General features: G+C 38.8%; 1 protein-coding gene and 1 non-coding gene across 2 annotated transcripts in view; one reads left to right on the forward strand and one right to left on the reverse strand.

Moving 5' to 3' along the window:
• The window catches only part of LOC117620456, a 3,413-nt gene extending 3,272 nt beyond the window's left edge, over nucleotides 1-141 (forward strand). The window contains exon 1 of the ribosomal RNA XR_004584792.1: nucleotides 1-141. This exon is cut by the window's left edge and continues 3,272 nt beyond it. This is a non-coding gene — a ribosomal RNA (28S ribosomal RNA).
• Nucleotides 142-6,016: 5,875 nt separating this feature from the next.
• Nucleotides 6,017-8,392, reverse strand: LOC117620245 (transcription factor DIVARICATA). The gene is made up of 2 exons (XM_034350390.1): nucleotides 7,816-8,392; nucleotides 6,017-6,624 (listed from the first exon to the last, which is right to left on the reverse strand). Exons 1-2 carry the CDS (start codon nucleotides 8,178-8,180, stop codon nucleotides 6,297-6,299), a joined length of 693 nt encoding a protein of 230 aa, XP_034206281.1. The 5' UTR covers nucleotides 8,181-8,392; the 3' UTR covers nucleotides 6,017-6,296.
• Nucleotides 8,393-15,667: the final 7,275 nt, after the last annotated feature.

Consider the following 15,667-nt stretch of genomic DNA (forward strand, 5'->3'; position numbering starts at 1 on the left):
ATTTATTGCATTTCCATTTTTTTGTTAAATAGATTATTCAAGCACAAATGTGGTTCGGTGCAACCGGGGGTGGCAAAAAAAGTTTCACTCATCATGAATGTTGGGAGGTGGTGAAATATTGCAAACGCTTCATAATTATTCCGACGGGTCCGGAGGTTGTGTTAAACGAGACGCCACTCCATGATTCAATGACATCGGATTCACCTCTCGATTCTCCTATGAGTCAAGACTCACCCATCGAAAAGGAGCCGAGGCCCATTGGCCGAAAGGCCGCAAAGGCAAAGAAAGCGGGTAATTCAAGCAATCAAAATTCACAATTTTTGGAGGAAATTGCAAGGCAAAACGGCATAAGAATAGAAATGGAGCAAAAACGCCAAGATCACGAGTTGGCCCTTCAAGCTGAGTATGCACGAGAAAGGGAGTATTTGCCTAAAAAAGAAATGGCCAAGACAGATCGGGAAACCATGGCGATGGATACAAGTCATATGTCCCCTCAAACAAAACAATTTTGGAAGCTAGAACGAAGGGATGTTATGAGAAGAAGACTTTTTCGGGATGATGGGCCTAGCAACACGGATTGGTTAAATGATGGAAACCATTAAATTAGTTAGCATACCTTTTATGTATTTGTATTTTAGTTGTTTTCTATTAAAGTTGTTGTAATTCATGTATTTTATTTTAGTAGTAATTCGTAATGACTTGTATTACATTTCATTATTTAATAAACAAAGCATTCAATAAATTACCTTTTTATTCAACATATTCTATACTTCAAACAAAACATAATACAAATAAAAATAAAAATACACACAAGGCACAATAATAATAACCAACCACAACCAAACCATAATAAATAAAAATACAACACAACCTAACCATAACTAAATAAAACATAACCAAATCATCTATGCTCCATCATTAATCTTCATTGCCTTTCACCGCCCATAGATGCTCCATCAAGTGAACTTGACGCATTTCATGAATATACGAAGATTGCATCTCTGTATATCGATCTATCATTCGGGTCATCAAATGACCATCCCTCACCAACGATTTCGGCTCAAACGGTTCTCCATTTGGCCCCATAGGCCTTTCATAAATCCGTGTCAAAGCCGTGTTCATTGGATCCGGTTCGTAGACCTCTAAAGCATCATAATAGTACTCATCCTCCACAATCATATTATGGAGGATGATGCAAGTCATCATAATGCTTCTGAGGATCTCCTCATCAAACATATGGGCCGCACCTCGAATAATCAACCACCGAGCTTGAAGGATGCCAAAACACCTTTCGACATCTTTCCTGTATCCTTCTTGATATGTAGCAAATAATTTTTGCTTCTGGGATCGGGGATTCGGAATGGATTTGACAAAAGTCATCCACCTCGGGTAGATGCCATCAGCTAGATAGTATCCCGTCTGGTATACTGTATTGTTGACTTCATAGGTGACATTGGGGCCCTGGCCTCTCAATACATCGTTGAAGACGGGGGATTGACCCAGCACGTTGAGGTCATTTTGTGATCCTGCAACTTCGAAGAAGGCATGCCAAACCCATGTGTCGAACCCAGCAACCGCTTCAAGGATGATACTTTTTTGGCCTTTTCTATTGCCATAATCACCTTGCCAGGCAGTTGGGCAATTCTTCCATTGCCAGTGCATGCAGTCGATGCTACCAATCATTCCAGGAAATCCTCGAGCTTCGGCTTTTTGTAGAAGCCGTTGGAGGTCCCTTGGAGTAGGTCTACGCAGGTAGTCCCTAGTGTACAGAGTTTCAACAGCCTGACAAAATCTTACCAAAGCCTCCAACGTAATGGACTTTCTCATCCGGGCAATCTCATCCACCTGATCAGCAGATGCTCCATACGCCAACATTCGTATAACAGCTGTAAGCTTTTGCTCCGGAAGAAGCCCCAAAACCCCAGCAGCATCACACTTTTGAACATAGTATGCATCATAATTGCAAATATCATGCATGACTTTATTGAACAAATGAGGTTGCATTCTAAATCGCCTTCGAAAATCAACATCAGAGTACAAAGAAGTTGGGATAAAATAATCTTGCAAAAGATTCTTACCCCGAGAATGCCTATGTCTTTCCACATTCCGGCGGCGGCCGACTTGTGAACCACGGCGGCGACCTTGGTTCTCTTCTTCTTGCAAAGCCATTGCTATGAGAACTTGCTCATCGACTTGTCTCTGCAACTCATTGACTTCATCTGCTCTACGGTTTCTCTCTCTTGTTTCTCTCTCTTGCCTCTCCAAGCATCTCCTAAATTCTTCCATTCAGAATGAATGAAGTATGAATTCTAAACCCTGAGAAATGAAAATATAGAAAGATGTGGTGTGAGAGGTATGAGCTGAGACTCTGGTTTTATAGAAAATTTTGGCAAGATAGACATGCCATGTAATAACCCAAAACAAAATATCTAAAAAGAAATAAAATATCTAAAAAGTAAGGAAAATATCTTCTAGCAAAAAGACAAGTTTGCCCTCGCATATTTTAATGGGGGAAAATTTGACTTTTTAATCGAGAAAGAATTTGGGAATTCCGCTCAAGCCATTGCGTAGAGCACGGCGAGACGAGTCCGTAGACATGGAGTAGACCCGAATCGGAGCTATAATGAAGAAGATACGGTCTAAATACCGTGAAGGGCAAAACGGTAATTTGGGGAAAAAGTCAGATTTTTATCCCCTCTCTCTCCTCTCCCCCGTCACTTTCTCTCTCTTCTCTCTCTCCCTCCCGATCGCACCAACGCCGTGCGACGCTTCGACTTCTAGGCGACGGCCCGGCCACCACAGGCCGAGCCGATCTCCGGCAAGGGTACCGTCGGCTCCGCCTCCCTCTCGCCGTCAAAGCCTAACCGACCTCCACCCTTGGGCCGCCCTGAGCTGATCGGAAAACCATGTTTTCCGACGAATGTTCGTCCGAGTCCACCCGATTTTCCAGCTCATATTTCTCCTTCGTTTCTCCACCAAATCGATCGAGTAAGGTATGGTTTCTCAGCTATTTTTCGTGTTCTAGCTGATGGATGTATGGGTTTCGATCGATTTTAGCTCTAAAGCGATCAATTTTCAACTTGAATTCTGGCCGAAACTTCGGCCGCCGAAAACTACTATTTCTGGTCATTTTTTGGGGTATGTCCAAGAACAAAAGTGACTCCAAATGAGGTGTTTTACCTAGGATAGGAGTTTGGAGTCTTGGTTCCGAGATTTTCCGGCCACCCGAAATCGCTTAAGACACCCAAATCTGACCGCGCGTGCTGGGACGCGTGGGCGAGGGTAGTGAAGTAATTCTGTGCAGTTTTGTGACCCTCGTGTCGTCACGAGCGCGTAGGATTTTGCGGATCTCGATTCGGAATCCGTTTGAGCCCCAAACGGATTTTTCATATCGCGCAATCTGCGGGTGCAGTGTCGTCAAATCGTCGGATCGCGCTGAATTTTGGATATGTCGGTCTACATGATGTCAGAATCGTGTAGGATTCGACGGATTGCGAATCGGAGTCCCGGATACTCCGAAATTGCGAACCCTGGGGCTAGGGTTTGGATTTTAAGCGATAACGTGATTTTGGCTAATCCGACCGTCCGTTTCGGACCAAACTCGCAGAACATGGTTCCTCCTCTGTAAGGAACCTTCAGAGGAGCCTAGATTGGCCATCGGAGATCGTGGATCGGCCGATCTGGCAGTTTATCGCTTAGTAAGGCCTCGGGTCTCTTAAGACCGTTCTAACTATCTAAAAAGCTATTGTGGGTATAGGAGTAACTTAAACATTGTGGCCAATAGCTATTGTGGCTATTGTGGGTATTTAATTTAAATTCTTTTTATTCAGCAGTTTATTGATTTACTATTTACGGATAATCAGGCACCAAAGATCCGGTCGACCCGCAGCCGGGACCTTCGAAGGGTCAAATTAGCTCGGACCATGTGTGAGTGGACTTTCTTTTATAAATGATTTTATCTAAATGAGTTATATAAATCATTTATATAACTGAGTTTACTTAATGATTTTATCGTGATTTTATATAAATAAGTTTTATAAATGAGTTTATCTGAATAAGTTTTATTATGTTTCCGAGCATAATTAGTACAGAAATAGTTCCATAGTTTTGTGCTGCTTACTTACACATGCTAAAGAGTTATAGAAAACAGAGTTTGAGGCTTATGGCAGATGAAATAGCAGCACAATTTGAGATTTCAGTTATTAATCAGATTTTTCTAAAGGAAATTATTTTAAAACCACCTCGTACCCATTTTCTTTGGTGATTACCCACAGTTGGACCGATGTCTACGGACATCCAGTCCGATTTCAGTTTATGTCAGTGCACTTGACTTTGCCTTACGAGTTTCAGGGACGCTCGGACCGTGAGTGCCAGGATTTGTGGCTCGGCAGACTTGGTGTCCCGAGACCTGCCAGGATTGCGGCTCGGCTGACTCTGTGTCCCCGAGACCTGCCAGGATTGCGGATCAGGCTGACTACGGTCCCCTGCATCCTGCCAGAGCGGCTCGAGTCGACTTGGTGTCATCGAGACCTGCCGGCGGATCAGGCTGATCATAGTCCCCTGATTTCGCCAGTTTGCGGCTCGGGTAGACTGCGTGGCACCCGAGACCTGCCAGGGGAATTGACGGATATGACAGGGGTACAAATAGGTGGTATTTTCAAAGGATTTTGGGTTTTATCTTATTTAATTATGACTTTCAGTTATTCTATATCAGCTTCTCTGATTTTTCAGGTATTGATACCTTTATATATATTTGTTCAGTTATGCAAGGTTTGAGCACAGAGCTTTTATACAAGTTTGATTTCAGTGTTTTATACAAGCTTTGATTTCAATGCTTTTGTGCGGAACTTTTCGAGCTTGAATATGATTTATATATAGAATGCCTTGAGTTTAGTATGCTTTAAAGTTGTTTCTAAGAACCTTATTTTTGTCCACTCACATTTTTTCAATCTGTTTTTCGCCCCCAGGCCGTAGAAGTGCACGGGATCCACCACCGGGCCATTCAAAGTTTTCGCATCACCACGTAAGGTAGAGTTTTGTAGAAAACCCTTGAAACCCTGAAAAATTTAGAAAAATGCTCTGATATCTAGTTAAAACTGAGAAACTAGAGTTAAGATTGGTTATTTGAGATATTCTGGCAGTTGGTGTGAATTTATTGATTGTTTAACAGGTGAAAAATTTTGGGATTGGTCAAAATACAGGGGAGACTCTGCCGAAATTTCGGCAGAAGTCTAAGGGAAATCTGAAAAGAATTTGAGACGAGAAGGGTAAAAAGGTCTTTTGTGCCCGACATTCGCCAGATGTCGGACACGCACAGGATTCGACTCGGATTCCAAAGCGGAAATTGGGTCGGGTCCTGTCATGCCACGTGGCTTGATTTTATTGGATGAAAATCTTATCTGAAATTTGAAATTCATCCGAAATTTGAACCCTAATTTGTATGAAATTTGAATTTTGAAATTCATCCGAAATTTGAATCCAAATTTATCTGAAATTTGAACCCAAATTTATCTGAATTTTGAATTTTGAAATTCATTCGAAATTTGAACCCAAAAATTTATCTGAAATTTGAACTTTGAAATTAATCCGAAATTTGAATCCAAAAATCTTATCCGAAAATTTTATCTGATTATGAATAGTCTTGACACGTAGGAACCCGAAAATCTTATCTGAAAATATTACCCAAATTAATTATTTTCATTAAAAAATAGGAGAAAAAACAAAAAAATGAATAGTAATTGCTCTTAGCCAGGGCAACGGGTGGAAACACAATTTACTATTTGCAAGGGCAACCACTATTCACATGAATAGTGGTTGCCCTAGCTCCACCCTTGCCATGGCTAAGGGCAAATGGGTGGAGTTGCTCTAAGATTCTGCTAATATCTACCTCTCCGTCTGAAGACAACTAGAAAGTCGAAGCAAATTGGAGTTCAAATATCTACTAAAAAGGAGCTGCCATAACAAAGACGTTTGGATATCACTAAGGAGGTTGATAGTGCTAATAAAAACCTTCCAACACAGAGAAAAAGCCACTGGGCAAAAGAGGTTCTATTGCTGTTGAATGAATAAATAGTAATTTCCTACACGATCCCATCTATTCTCCATTAATTCATACTTTTCTTCACAAAAGACTTTGAAACAGAACCTAAACTTTCAAACTCACTTCACAATGCTCTCCTAATCGCCTACCATCTAAAAGAGAACAAAAAACATGTAGAACTTTACAAATTGGACTGGTCATAGCAGGTCACTTCCTCTATATACAAGAGTATTCAGCAAGAGATTTTAATGCATCTTTACATCGGATAACCAAAATCTTGATACCCCATTGAACCCTCTTGATCAGGCAAATGACCCTGCGGCTGTTGCAATGGAGGCTGTTGAGCTGGAACACCAGGTGGAGGAATCCAATTTCGATCAGCAGGGACAGCTACCGAGTTACTTTCTACAGTGGTTATGTCGTGAATGCTTGATCTTTTCCTTTCCTTTTTCACTGAGCTTTGGCGAAGAAAATACTTCTGGGCATGGCTAGCCACTTGGGTTGGTGTTCTTGTCACAACCACATTCCTCGAAATGCTCCTCCAGTCACCCTTACCAAACTTTTTTAGTCCAATTAGAAATAACCTGTTAGAATACAAAAGGAAAATCAGGTGCCGAAACATTAGAACTGGCAAGTAGAAATGTAATTTTGGATCAGTATCTCCCAACATAACTGCATCATCTATAAATCTGTAGTAGTAACACAACATATTTCTCATTCCGGGAAAGTAAAATATGCAGAAATTATAAGTACATAATTGCACCATCAACACCCAAAACAAATATAAGATTATCATGAGAATAAAACCACAGATTTAAGGATTGTCAGTATCGATGACCTATCAATGAAAAATGATTCAATTATGTAAACCTTACAGATTACTGAATAAGTTAACACTCAAATGCCAGAAGAACATCATATTGAAATTCTTTTGTGTCTCTAAAGTCAACATGGTAACTTTACAAGCATTTATTTTTCCATAATTCTCTGGTTCACAAGGATTATTTAAAAAACAACAAAGTGACTTCAACAGTTTACAAGCATATAGCTTGTATGAAGCACGAAATTCAGTTACTTGAAATCCCCAAATGAAGAGTTCCATTGCCATCTGGTCTTCTATATGTCCTCTTGAAATGATTTTAGACTGGATACAGAACGGCAGTTGCATCCTCATTCCAATTTTAGCAACAAAATCACATTCTAAATAGGGACTTGCCAGCTCAATCATATGTGATTAATGAACTCTATCTTCTGTTCAGTTTGGCAAAAACTTTTTCAAGAACCCAAAAAACTCAAATTTTGAAACAGCAATGTAGAGAATCTACCGCAATACTACTTTGAATATTAAAACAACAAAGATTTGAGACATTTGAAATAAACACACTGCTACAAGTCTCATAGATATTGTTTTAGGCTATTCCTATTTGACTTAGAAATTTTAATTACAATAAACAAAAGAAGCAGAAGAGTTCCTGCCTCAAATTTTCAACTCCCAAACGAAGGCCAAAAGAGGTGTGGACTATGAAAATCAGAAACAAAGAAATACAAATCATTCAAAGAATTTGTACACTTTGGAGAAGCAAAAAACAATAAATCCAGCAAAACCCAAATTAGGTGCGATAAAGTACCTAATTAAATGACCATGAAAACCAAAATATTGTCTTTCTTTGGTTGAATTGTTCGATTAAAGGAACGATAAAGTAAAACCCAAATGCTAAATTTCTTCCCAGAATAAAAAATAAAAAATTAAACGAAGGTAGAAATTCAGAAATTACTTGTGTTCTTGTTCAGTCCAAGGAGTCCCCTTCTTCCTCTCGGGCTCGCCATGCTTATTGAGCTTGGACCCGAAAGAGATCTGACTAGCCGTATCCCAACCGACCACCGAGTCATCAGCATAACTCGGCAACTCGACTCGGCCCGAGTCAATCTCCAACACATCGTGAACCAAAGTTTCGTAGTGCTCCAGAACCTCCTCGGGAGTCTTGCCCGGAACTTCCCCGGCGATCCTCTCCCACCGATCGGGCAAGTCCTCAGAGAACCGGACCAGCGCCTGCTCAAAGAGCTTGTCCTCGAACCGAGTCCACGGAGCCGACGCCGACTGAGCCATACTCGACCAACACGGCGCCGTTTCTTGGAACATTTGTGGTTTTTGGGTTTTCTTTTTTTCTTTTTTTCTTTTTAAATTTCTATTTGTTCCGTTTTGGTTTTGGTTTTGGTTTAGGACGAAGACCGATGAGACGGGGTTTCTTGGAGATTTCGCGTGTAGGGGTTTGGTGGGAGATTTGGAGAGGTTGTGTTTTTATATAGAGAGAGAGAGAGAGAGAGAGAGGTTTTGGATTGTGAAGGCCGCGATATTTTTTATAATTTTTGGGTGCTGAGAGAGAGAGAGAGTCTAAAGACCAACTCAGACTTCGAAATCAACACGTTTTTTCCCTTATTGGTGTTTTACTATTTGTTTCATGTCGTTTCGAGCTGTACTAGTGCCAAATGTATGCGGCTATTTTCTGCTTCTTTTCCTTTTTTTTTTTCTTTTCTTTTTATAAAAGGAATTTACGTTAATAGAAAATTGCTTCTGAGGTCGTTAATAGAAATTGCTTTGGTCAATAGGGTATAGGCCAATGAAAAGGAGTATTGATTTCATATAAATAATCTCATGTTCAAATCACATGACACCTTTAGTCAGGAACAAATCTATGTTATAGCCCACATGGAATTTTTTCAACTTTTAAAAAATGTGATGTAGTATTTACACACAACCAAAAAAATAATAAAAAATTAACTAATAATATCGATAATAAATGAAAATTAATTATGTTTAATTCTTTAAAGCCTTGAAGGGTGCAACTTAAATAGTTTTATTTGTATTTGTGTTGCATGTTTATTTATTATTTTCCTTTTTTACTAGCTTATATCTTATGTATTAGATTCAGTTTGAGGGGTATATGGTTCATTATCTCCTCCTTCACGAGGTGTATCATTTTTTATTATCAATAAAATTCGCTCGTGTAGTCGAGTTTCTTTTTAAGGCAGTCTAATCCATTTTAAAATCCTTTAGTAGTGTGTTTGTGAGAAACCATTCCTCTTTTATTTTAGGCTATGGCTTATATTAAAAGAAAATAGAAATTCCTTTGGAAATCCAAGCTAAAGATTTTTTTTTTCATCCATAGTCCACATGTATGTATTTAGGTCCCTAAATAAATACTTTTTTGAATCCTTAAAGATCGTAAATATTTTTTTGCTTAAAATCATAAATCTTTATTGATAAAAGAGAATCATATTTATAGTGAGGGTGATTTTATTTGAACCCCACAATCAGCTCTCTTGACCACAAAATAATTTTAAACATGAATAACCTATTTTACCCTTATATATAATTACCGTTAAGAACAAAAACATTCAAAATAAAACTTAAATTTTCTCACTACACTCCACGTACATTCTTGCAATCATAATCAGATTATTTGTCAAACCATCATGTTCCTACAATCCCAACAAGTTTGTACGCTTATATTTGTGAAAACGTACCTAGTATTTATTCATGAAGGGTGAGACTGAAGTTAGGGGGGCTTCTGATAAGGTCATAATTTCACACATTTGCATGCCTTCTTTTCTTAGTAATTTTGTTTAGCTTCTCTTTATTTTGAGTCTCTTACCTATGTTTGTGTGTTTTGTAGGTTAAGACAGCAAGGGGATGACATTTGACACACTTCATGCATGTTAATGGCTGTGTGGCACAAGAGGAATATGGGCTTAAAGACAAAACCAATTTGAGCCACAGTCCAGTTTCGTAGGTCATCTTGCAGGCCTCATTTCAGCAATTTACACAGGTCGGATGAGGAGACATCCTTGACAGAAGTTGTTTCAATGGGTGTCTATTATAACATATCCAAAGTTCAGCCCAATTGGATAAAGCTGGAGCCTTCAGCACATCAAAGTCTCAACCAAGTTCACAGAAAAGTCATAGTTGGCTGCCATCACATTTAATGTGGCTACATCCCTAGAGCCATGTGCTACACATAAAAGCAGCCACACATGGGAGACAAATCAGCTTGGGAAGTCAGAAAGATGAACAAAAGTCAAGATTGCCATAAAGAGACCAAGAATAATTCACCAAAGCATTTATTGGGCAGCTGGAGCAATTGACTTTTTGGGCAGCTTAGGCAATTAGGAGCAGCTAAAGATGAACAAAAGTTAAGCTTGTCATAAAGAGACCAAGAATAATTCACCAAAGCATTTATTGGGCAGCTGGAGCAGTTGGCATTTATTGGGCAGCTTAGGCAATTAGGAGCAGCTAAGAGAGGTGTGTTTCACCAGGTAGAGGGGAGGACGAAATTGGCACTCTATAAATAGAGAGCTGCACACTCATTCAAAGAGGAGGAGGAGAGATATAGAAGGCAGACACACACATTCACTTCATCCATTACTCTCATACACACATTCAGATTCACCACAAAGAGAGAAGGGAGCTTGGAGCTGTCCTGGGAACTTCCTTGCTGCCATCATCTAGTTCTTCTCCTCTCTTTATCCTATTTATGTATTTCTTATTTTCTGTATTCATAGTTATGTCTAACTAATCCATTTAGTTAGGGCTTAGGATGAAGCCCTAGTCATGAATATTCAATGTTATGGATGATTTTATAGTTAATTGATTTCCTTGCTTTTGTTATCAAGTTGTTAATCTCCAGTTTATTATGTGCTTGATGTATGTTTTCTTGGAGTAGCTAACTAGGATTTCATGCATCTAGCACAGGTTGGGAAGGGGTTTAGATTCACCAATTCTACTCTCCTTTCACAAGCAACACATGAATGGCCTAAGAATCATTCAAGGGGTTAATAACCATAGGTTGACTAGGACAGATACCATGTTCTAGGACTTGTGTGATTATCATATTCTCAAGGAGCTTAATGACTCTTGTATGCTTTATTCTAAGTAGATACCATGCTTAGGTTGCATATTAGAGATCACGTGTTGTGTAGATACCATGCATAATCACATGCCTTAGGAGAATCATGCATCCTGCACCTAGATACCATAGGCTTGTATGCGATAATCTATTGTTGATGAAGCTTGAGTCAATTTCTATGCATTCATAACTTGGATAGGAAAACTAGTGGTGGATTCCAAGGCTCTAACACCTCTCAATTAGTGTTTCACAATCTGTTGATTGCTGCCAGTGTTTACTTTCGAGCACTTTCATTTCACTTTCTTCTTTTTGTTTCAACAACAAAACCCCCCATTTCGAGTGCGTGTGTGGTGCTAGGATTCTGTCCTAGACCTTGAGTAATTAGCAAGAGGCATTGTTGAATTCGACCTTGCCTTTAGCTAGTTAGTCAGTTTCTTTGTTTTATGTTTTTCTAGCATTCTAAGTAATTTAACTTGGAACCAAGTTACCATTCTCCGTGGGATCGACCTCGTACTTACATAAGCTATACTATAAACGGTTCGTGCACTTGCGAGAATTAAAGTTGCTGTTTTTAATAACTCATTTTAGTTGTTAAGAATTGGCTCAACAGCTTCGAATGAGGTATGAGTGAATTTTTTTGGCATTTTTCGAGTGTTGAGTTGCATGGTAATCGCTAGTTACGTTCGGCAGGCCAGTACCAAATGCGATAGGAAAATTCAGTGGCCTTCTACTGAAACATTGAACCTATTTGGTTGTATGTGATCGACCGTTAACTTAGGATACAATGGAGTTCCTGGGAATGGGTTCGGTATCGTATGACTGAGTTGTACCAAGCGTGTGTGGATGAGTTTAAACAACTTTCGGGAGTAGAGAATGTAGCTACTACAGATACAGTGATCATAATAACTAAAGAAAATGTACCCACTGCGGATACGTTGGCCCTTAATACTGAAGAGATTATAAATTTATGACACTTGAGATACTTATTATTTTTGTATAGTCAAAAGTTGATATTGAAGATGTATCTTTCCCCTTAAAATAAAGCCCATTTTCTTATGCTTTCCTACTGTTATAAAGCCATTTGCTACTTTTTTTTATAAAATTAAAAAAAAAAGACATTAGACCATAAATACTGAATAAATCCTTATTGATTTGGTGGAACGGCATCGACAAACAATACCAAAATTCAGTACAAAGCTACTGAAACTGAATGCATCATTATAATTTGGTGGAACACCTACAAAAAATTCTCAAAACACCCAAAGTACCATGAGTTCTAATACAAACATGCAAAAATTTCTCAAAACAACCAAAGTACCATGAATTCTAATACAAACATGCAAAAAATTCTCAAAACACCCAAAGTACCATGAGTTCTAATACAAACATGCAAAAATTTCTCAAAACAACCAAAGTACCATGAATTCTAATACAACCATGCTAACAATTTAGTTATCCGTGACAACGTTGGCATGTCATGGTAGAGATGGCTCAGTAGGTTCGGCATCTACCTCAACATTAGTATCAAGAGTAGCAGCTACATTCTAAACCTCTGTAGTATCCTCGGAGTAGTCTGGGGGACCATGCTAGGGTTGGTCCTCTTGAGAAGCTAACCTCGCCACTCTATGTCTCCTGGTTGAGGCTTTGGGACGCTCTCTATAAGGTCAAGATGATGCAGCTTCAGTAGTACCTCCACTAGTCCTCTTCATATATGAAAAACAATATTAAGTACAAACTCAGTAATGAATTCAGTAGACTACTTTGGAAAAAAAAACGATTTCGGTGGTAACCCATCGAAAGTTACGGCTATTTTCATAAGACTAAGCTCAAACCCATATATACATTTTGAACAAAATCACAACCATGAATACATCTATATCCTCTATAACATATCCAATTTCTAAAATATATCACTCATAAACATAACATTATAAAAGGCTTACCTGCGTTCTTCATGACCTTGGATTGGTGGCTTCGTTCTTCACGACCTTAGAGTTCAAAGCTTGGCGCTTCGAAGGTGATGTGCAGCATAAGCTGCCGCCTTTCGATGTAGTGTCGTTTGCCATAGGGTTTAGGGATATACACGAGTTTGTAGATCTGCGGGGGTTAATTGATGAGGTGTGAAAAAAAAGTGTGTGATGTTTTTAGGTTAGTGAGGGTAATTTAGGAAGAAATAATAGGTGTATAGAGTAATTTTAAATTTCACAAAAATGTTATGGGGTGTAAAGAGTATGTGGGGTCAAAAGAGAAGATTGTGGGGTTCAAATAAAATCATCCTTATAGTAAACCAGAGAAAAAAATATGTTTTATATTCTTTTTTTAGAGTTAATTTCAATTTAGTACCTTGAACTCTTATTAGTAAGGTATCTTTGCCCATACATTCTCAATTTTAACTATTACATACCCTAAATTTTCAATTTTTATGCAATTTGATTTTGTCGTTAGTCTTACTGTTAGATTTCCGTTAATTGTAGACGTGGCATATGTGGGACCCACCTTTTAAAACTAAAATGGCTTAAAATATTATATAATTAAAAATAATTAAAAACAAAAGGTAATAATAAAACCTTATCCCCATCCCGACCCCTTACAACCTCTACCAACCCCAACTCAACCCCAACCAGAGGACCCCCACGCCACCATATGCTACTCCTCTACAATTGGAAGAGAAAGAAAATCCACCACCCAGCAACCACATGAACCAAGAGCTGGGATTGTCCAAAAAAAGGAGACACGAAATAGAAACTGAATTCGAAATTTTTTTTTCTACGTTCCCAGGAAAATCGAATCAGCAAAAACGCATGCCAAAGAAACCATTCCCCATCCCCACCCTTCCACTCAGATTCCGAAGCCATCAAAACCCTTACAATGTGGGGTAACGAACTGAACCTCTCATTGCTTATTTGAACCGCGTCATCGAAAGCGACTACGAATAGGGCTTGGGGAAAAGAGGCGGCACGAATTTGGTTGGGTTATAGAAGGCCTCGCCTTTTGGGGGATGAATCTAGGCAGTGGGAGTGGGAAAGAGAGTTGAGTAGAGGTAGGTTGGCTGGTTGTTAGTGGCGGGTTGGGCGGCGAGGCTGGGACTTGGTTGCGGAAGGAGACTTTATTTTTTTCATGTTGGTTTTTTTTTTTTTTTTTGGTTAGGGTTTAAGGTTGTCGAGGTCCATAACCTTGCTTGACCTCATCGTGGAGGTCCTACCATGGCGTCTTCTGTCTTCGTGGTTGGGTGGTGCTGGGTGGTGTGGCTGAGGCTGTGGGGTGGGGCTAGGAATTGCGGGTCGGGGAAGGGGTAGCTGATGGGGTTTTATTCTAAGTTTATAAATCTTTTCCTTATGTAATTATTTTGTAATTTTTTATTGATATTTTAAGCCATTTAAGTTTTAAAGATGGGTCCCACATATGCCATACCCACAATTAATAGAAATTATAACAGTAAGACTAACACCGTAACTAAATTGCAAAAAATTGAAAAGCTTAGGGTATGTAATTATTAAAATTGAGAATGCAGAGACAAACATGTCTTATTGATAAGTATTCTATTTTAATTTAATCTAAACTATTGGAGTCAAAAAATATAAATAGAATTTTTGTCAAGGTGTTCAACTAAAATATTAACATTGGGGCTTTTGACTAATTTCCATTCATATTTAAATGAATTGTTTATAGGGTGCTTGAGTTTTCACACATAAAATACTTTACTAATTTGAAAGATAGATATACAATTTTACTTAATTAATATAAGACCAAAGACAATAAAGTAACACCTACTTTTACTAAAATAACATTGAAGAGCACTAAAATTACTACATGTGCCATTGTGCTTTATTGTCAAATATAGATATTTAGTTTTTACCCACTCAAAACTGACAGTCAAAACGACATAACCAAGACTCAAAAAACGACACTGCTCAAATTGAATCAGTTCCAAAAACCCTTTCGCGCGACCTTTCATCTTCAACTACAGCAACTCAGCCGATAGTTCCACACTGAGCAGCGACGGCGACGAGCAGCAACGAAGACGAGCAACGACCACCACCAACAACGACAACCACTGACGACGAGCAACGACGACGACGAGCAATGAAGACCAGCAACGACGACGAGCAACGACCACCACCAACAACGACAACCACTGACGACGGTAGTAGCGATTTTCACTCTCTTGGGAAAAAAACAGTAAGAAAATGACCCTCTAACACAGATTTATCTTCGATTTTAGGGATTACACATTTTTGCTGTTGTTCTTTATGCAATGCAGTTTTTGGAAAAATGGATGAATCGTTGGATTCAAAACTACTCTTCGTTTAGGTTTTGCTTCGTTTATAGGGATTAACCATTCAAAATCGTTGGATTCAAAATTTCTGGTTGTCTGTAGCAGATTTTGACCAGAAACTGCAGTTTCTGGTTCCATAATTCAATTTCAGAGTGCTTTTTGCTAGGGTTTATGGGAATGTTATAACTACTCATGAAGTTAAACGTGTTTTGATATTCAGTACTGTATTTGCATTTTGATTTCTGGTTGTTTGTAGCAGATTTTGACCAGAAACTGCATTGCAGTTTCTGGTTCCATAATTCAATTTTAGAGTGCTTTTTGCTAGGGTTTATGGGAATGTTATAACTGCTCATGAAGTTAAACGTGTTTTGATATTCAGTACTCTCTTTGCATTTTGATTTTTGGTTGCTTGTAGGAGATTTTGAACCAGAAACTGCAATGCAGTTT

This window comes from Prunus dulcis, chromosome 2, assembly GCF_902201215.1.
Source record: "Prunus dulcis chromosome 2, ALMONDv2, whole genome shotgun sequence".
In the NCBI taxonomy this organism is placed as follows: Eukaryota; Viridiplantae; Streptophyta; class Magnoliopsida; order Rosales; family Rosaceae; genus Prunus; species Prunus dulcis.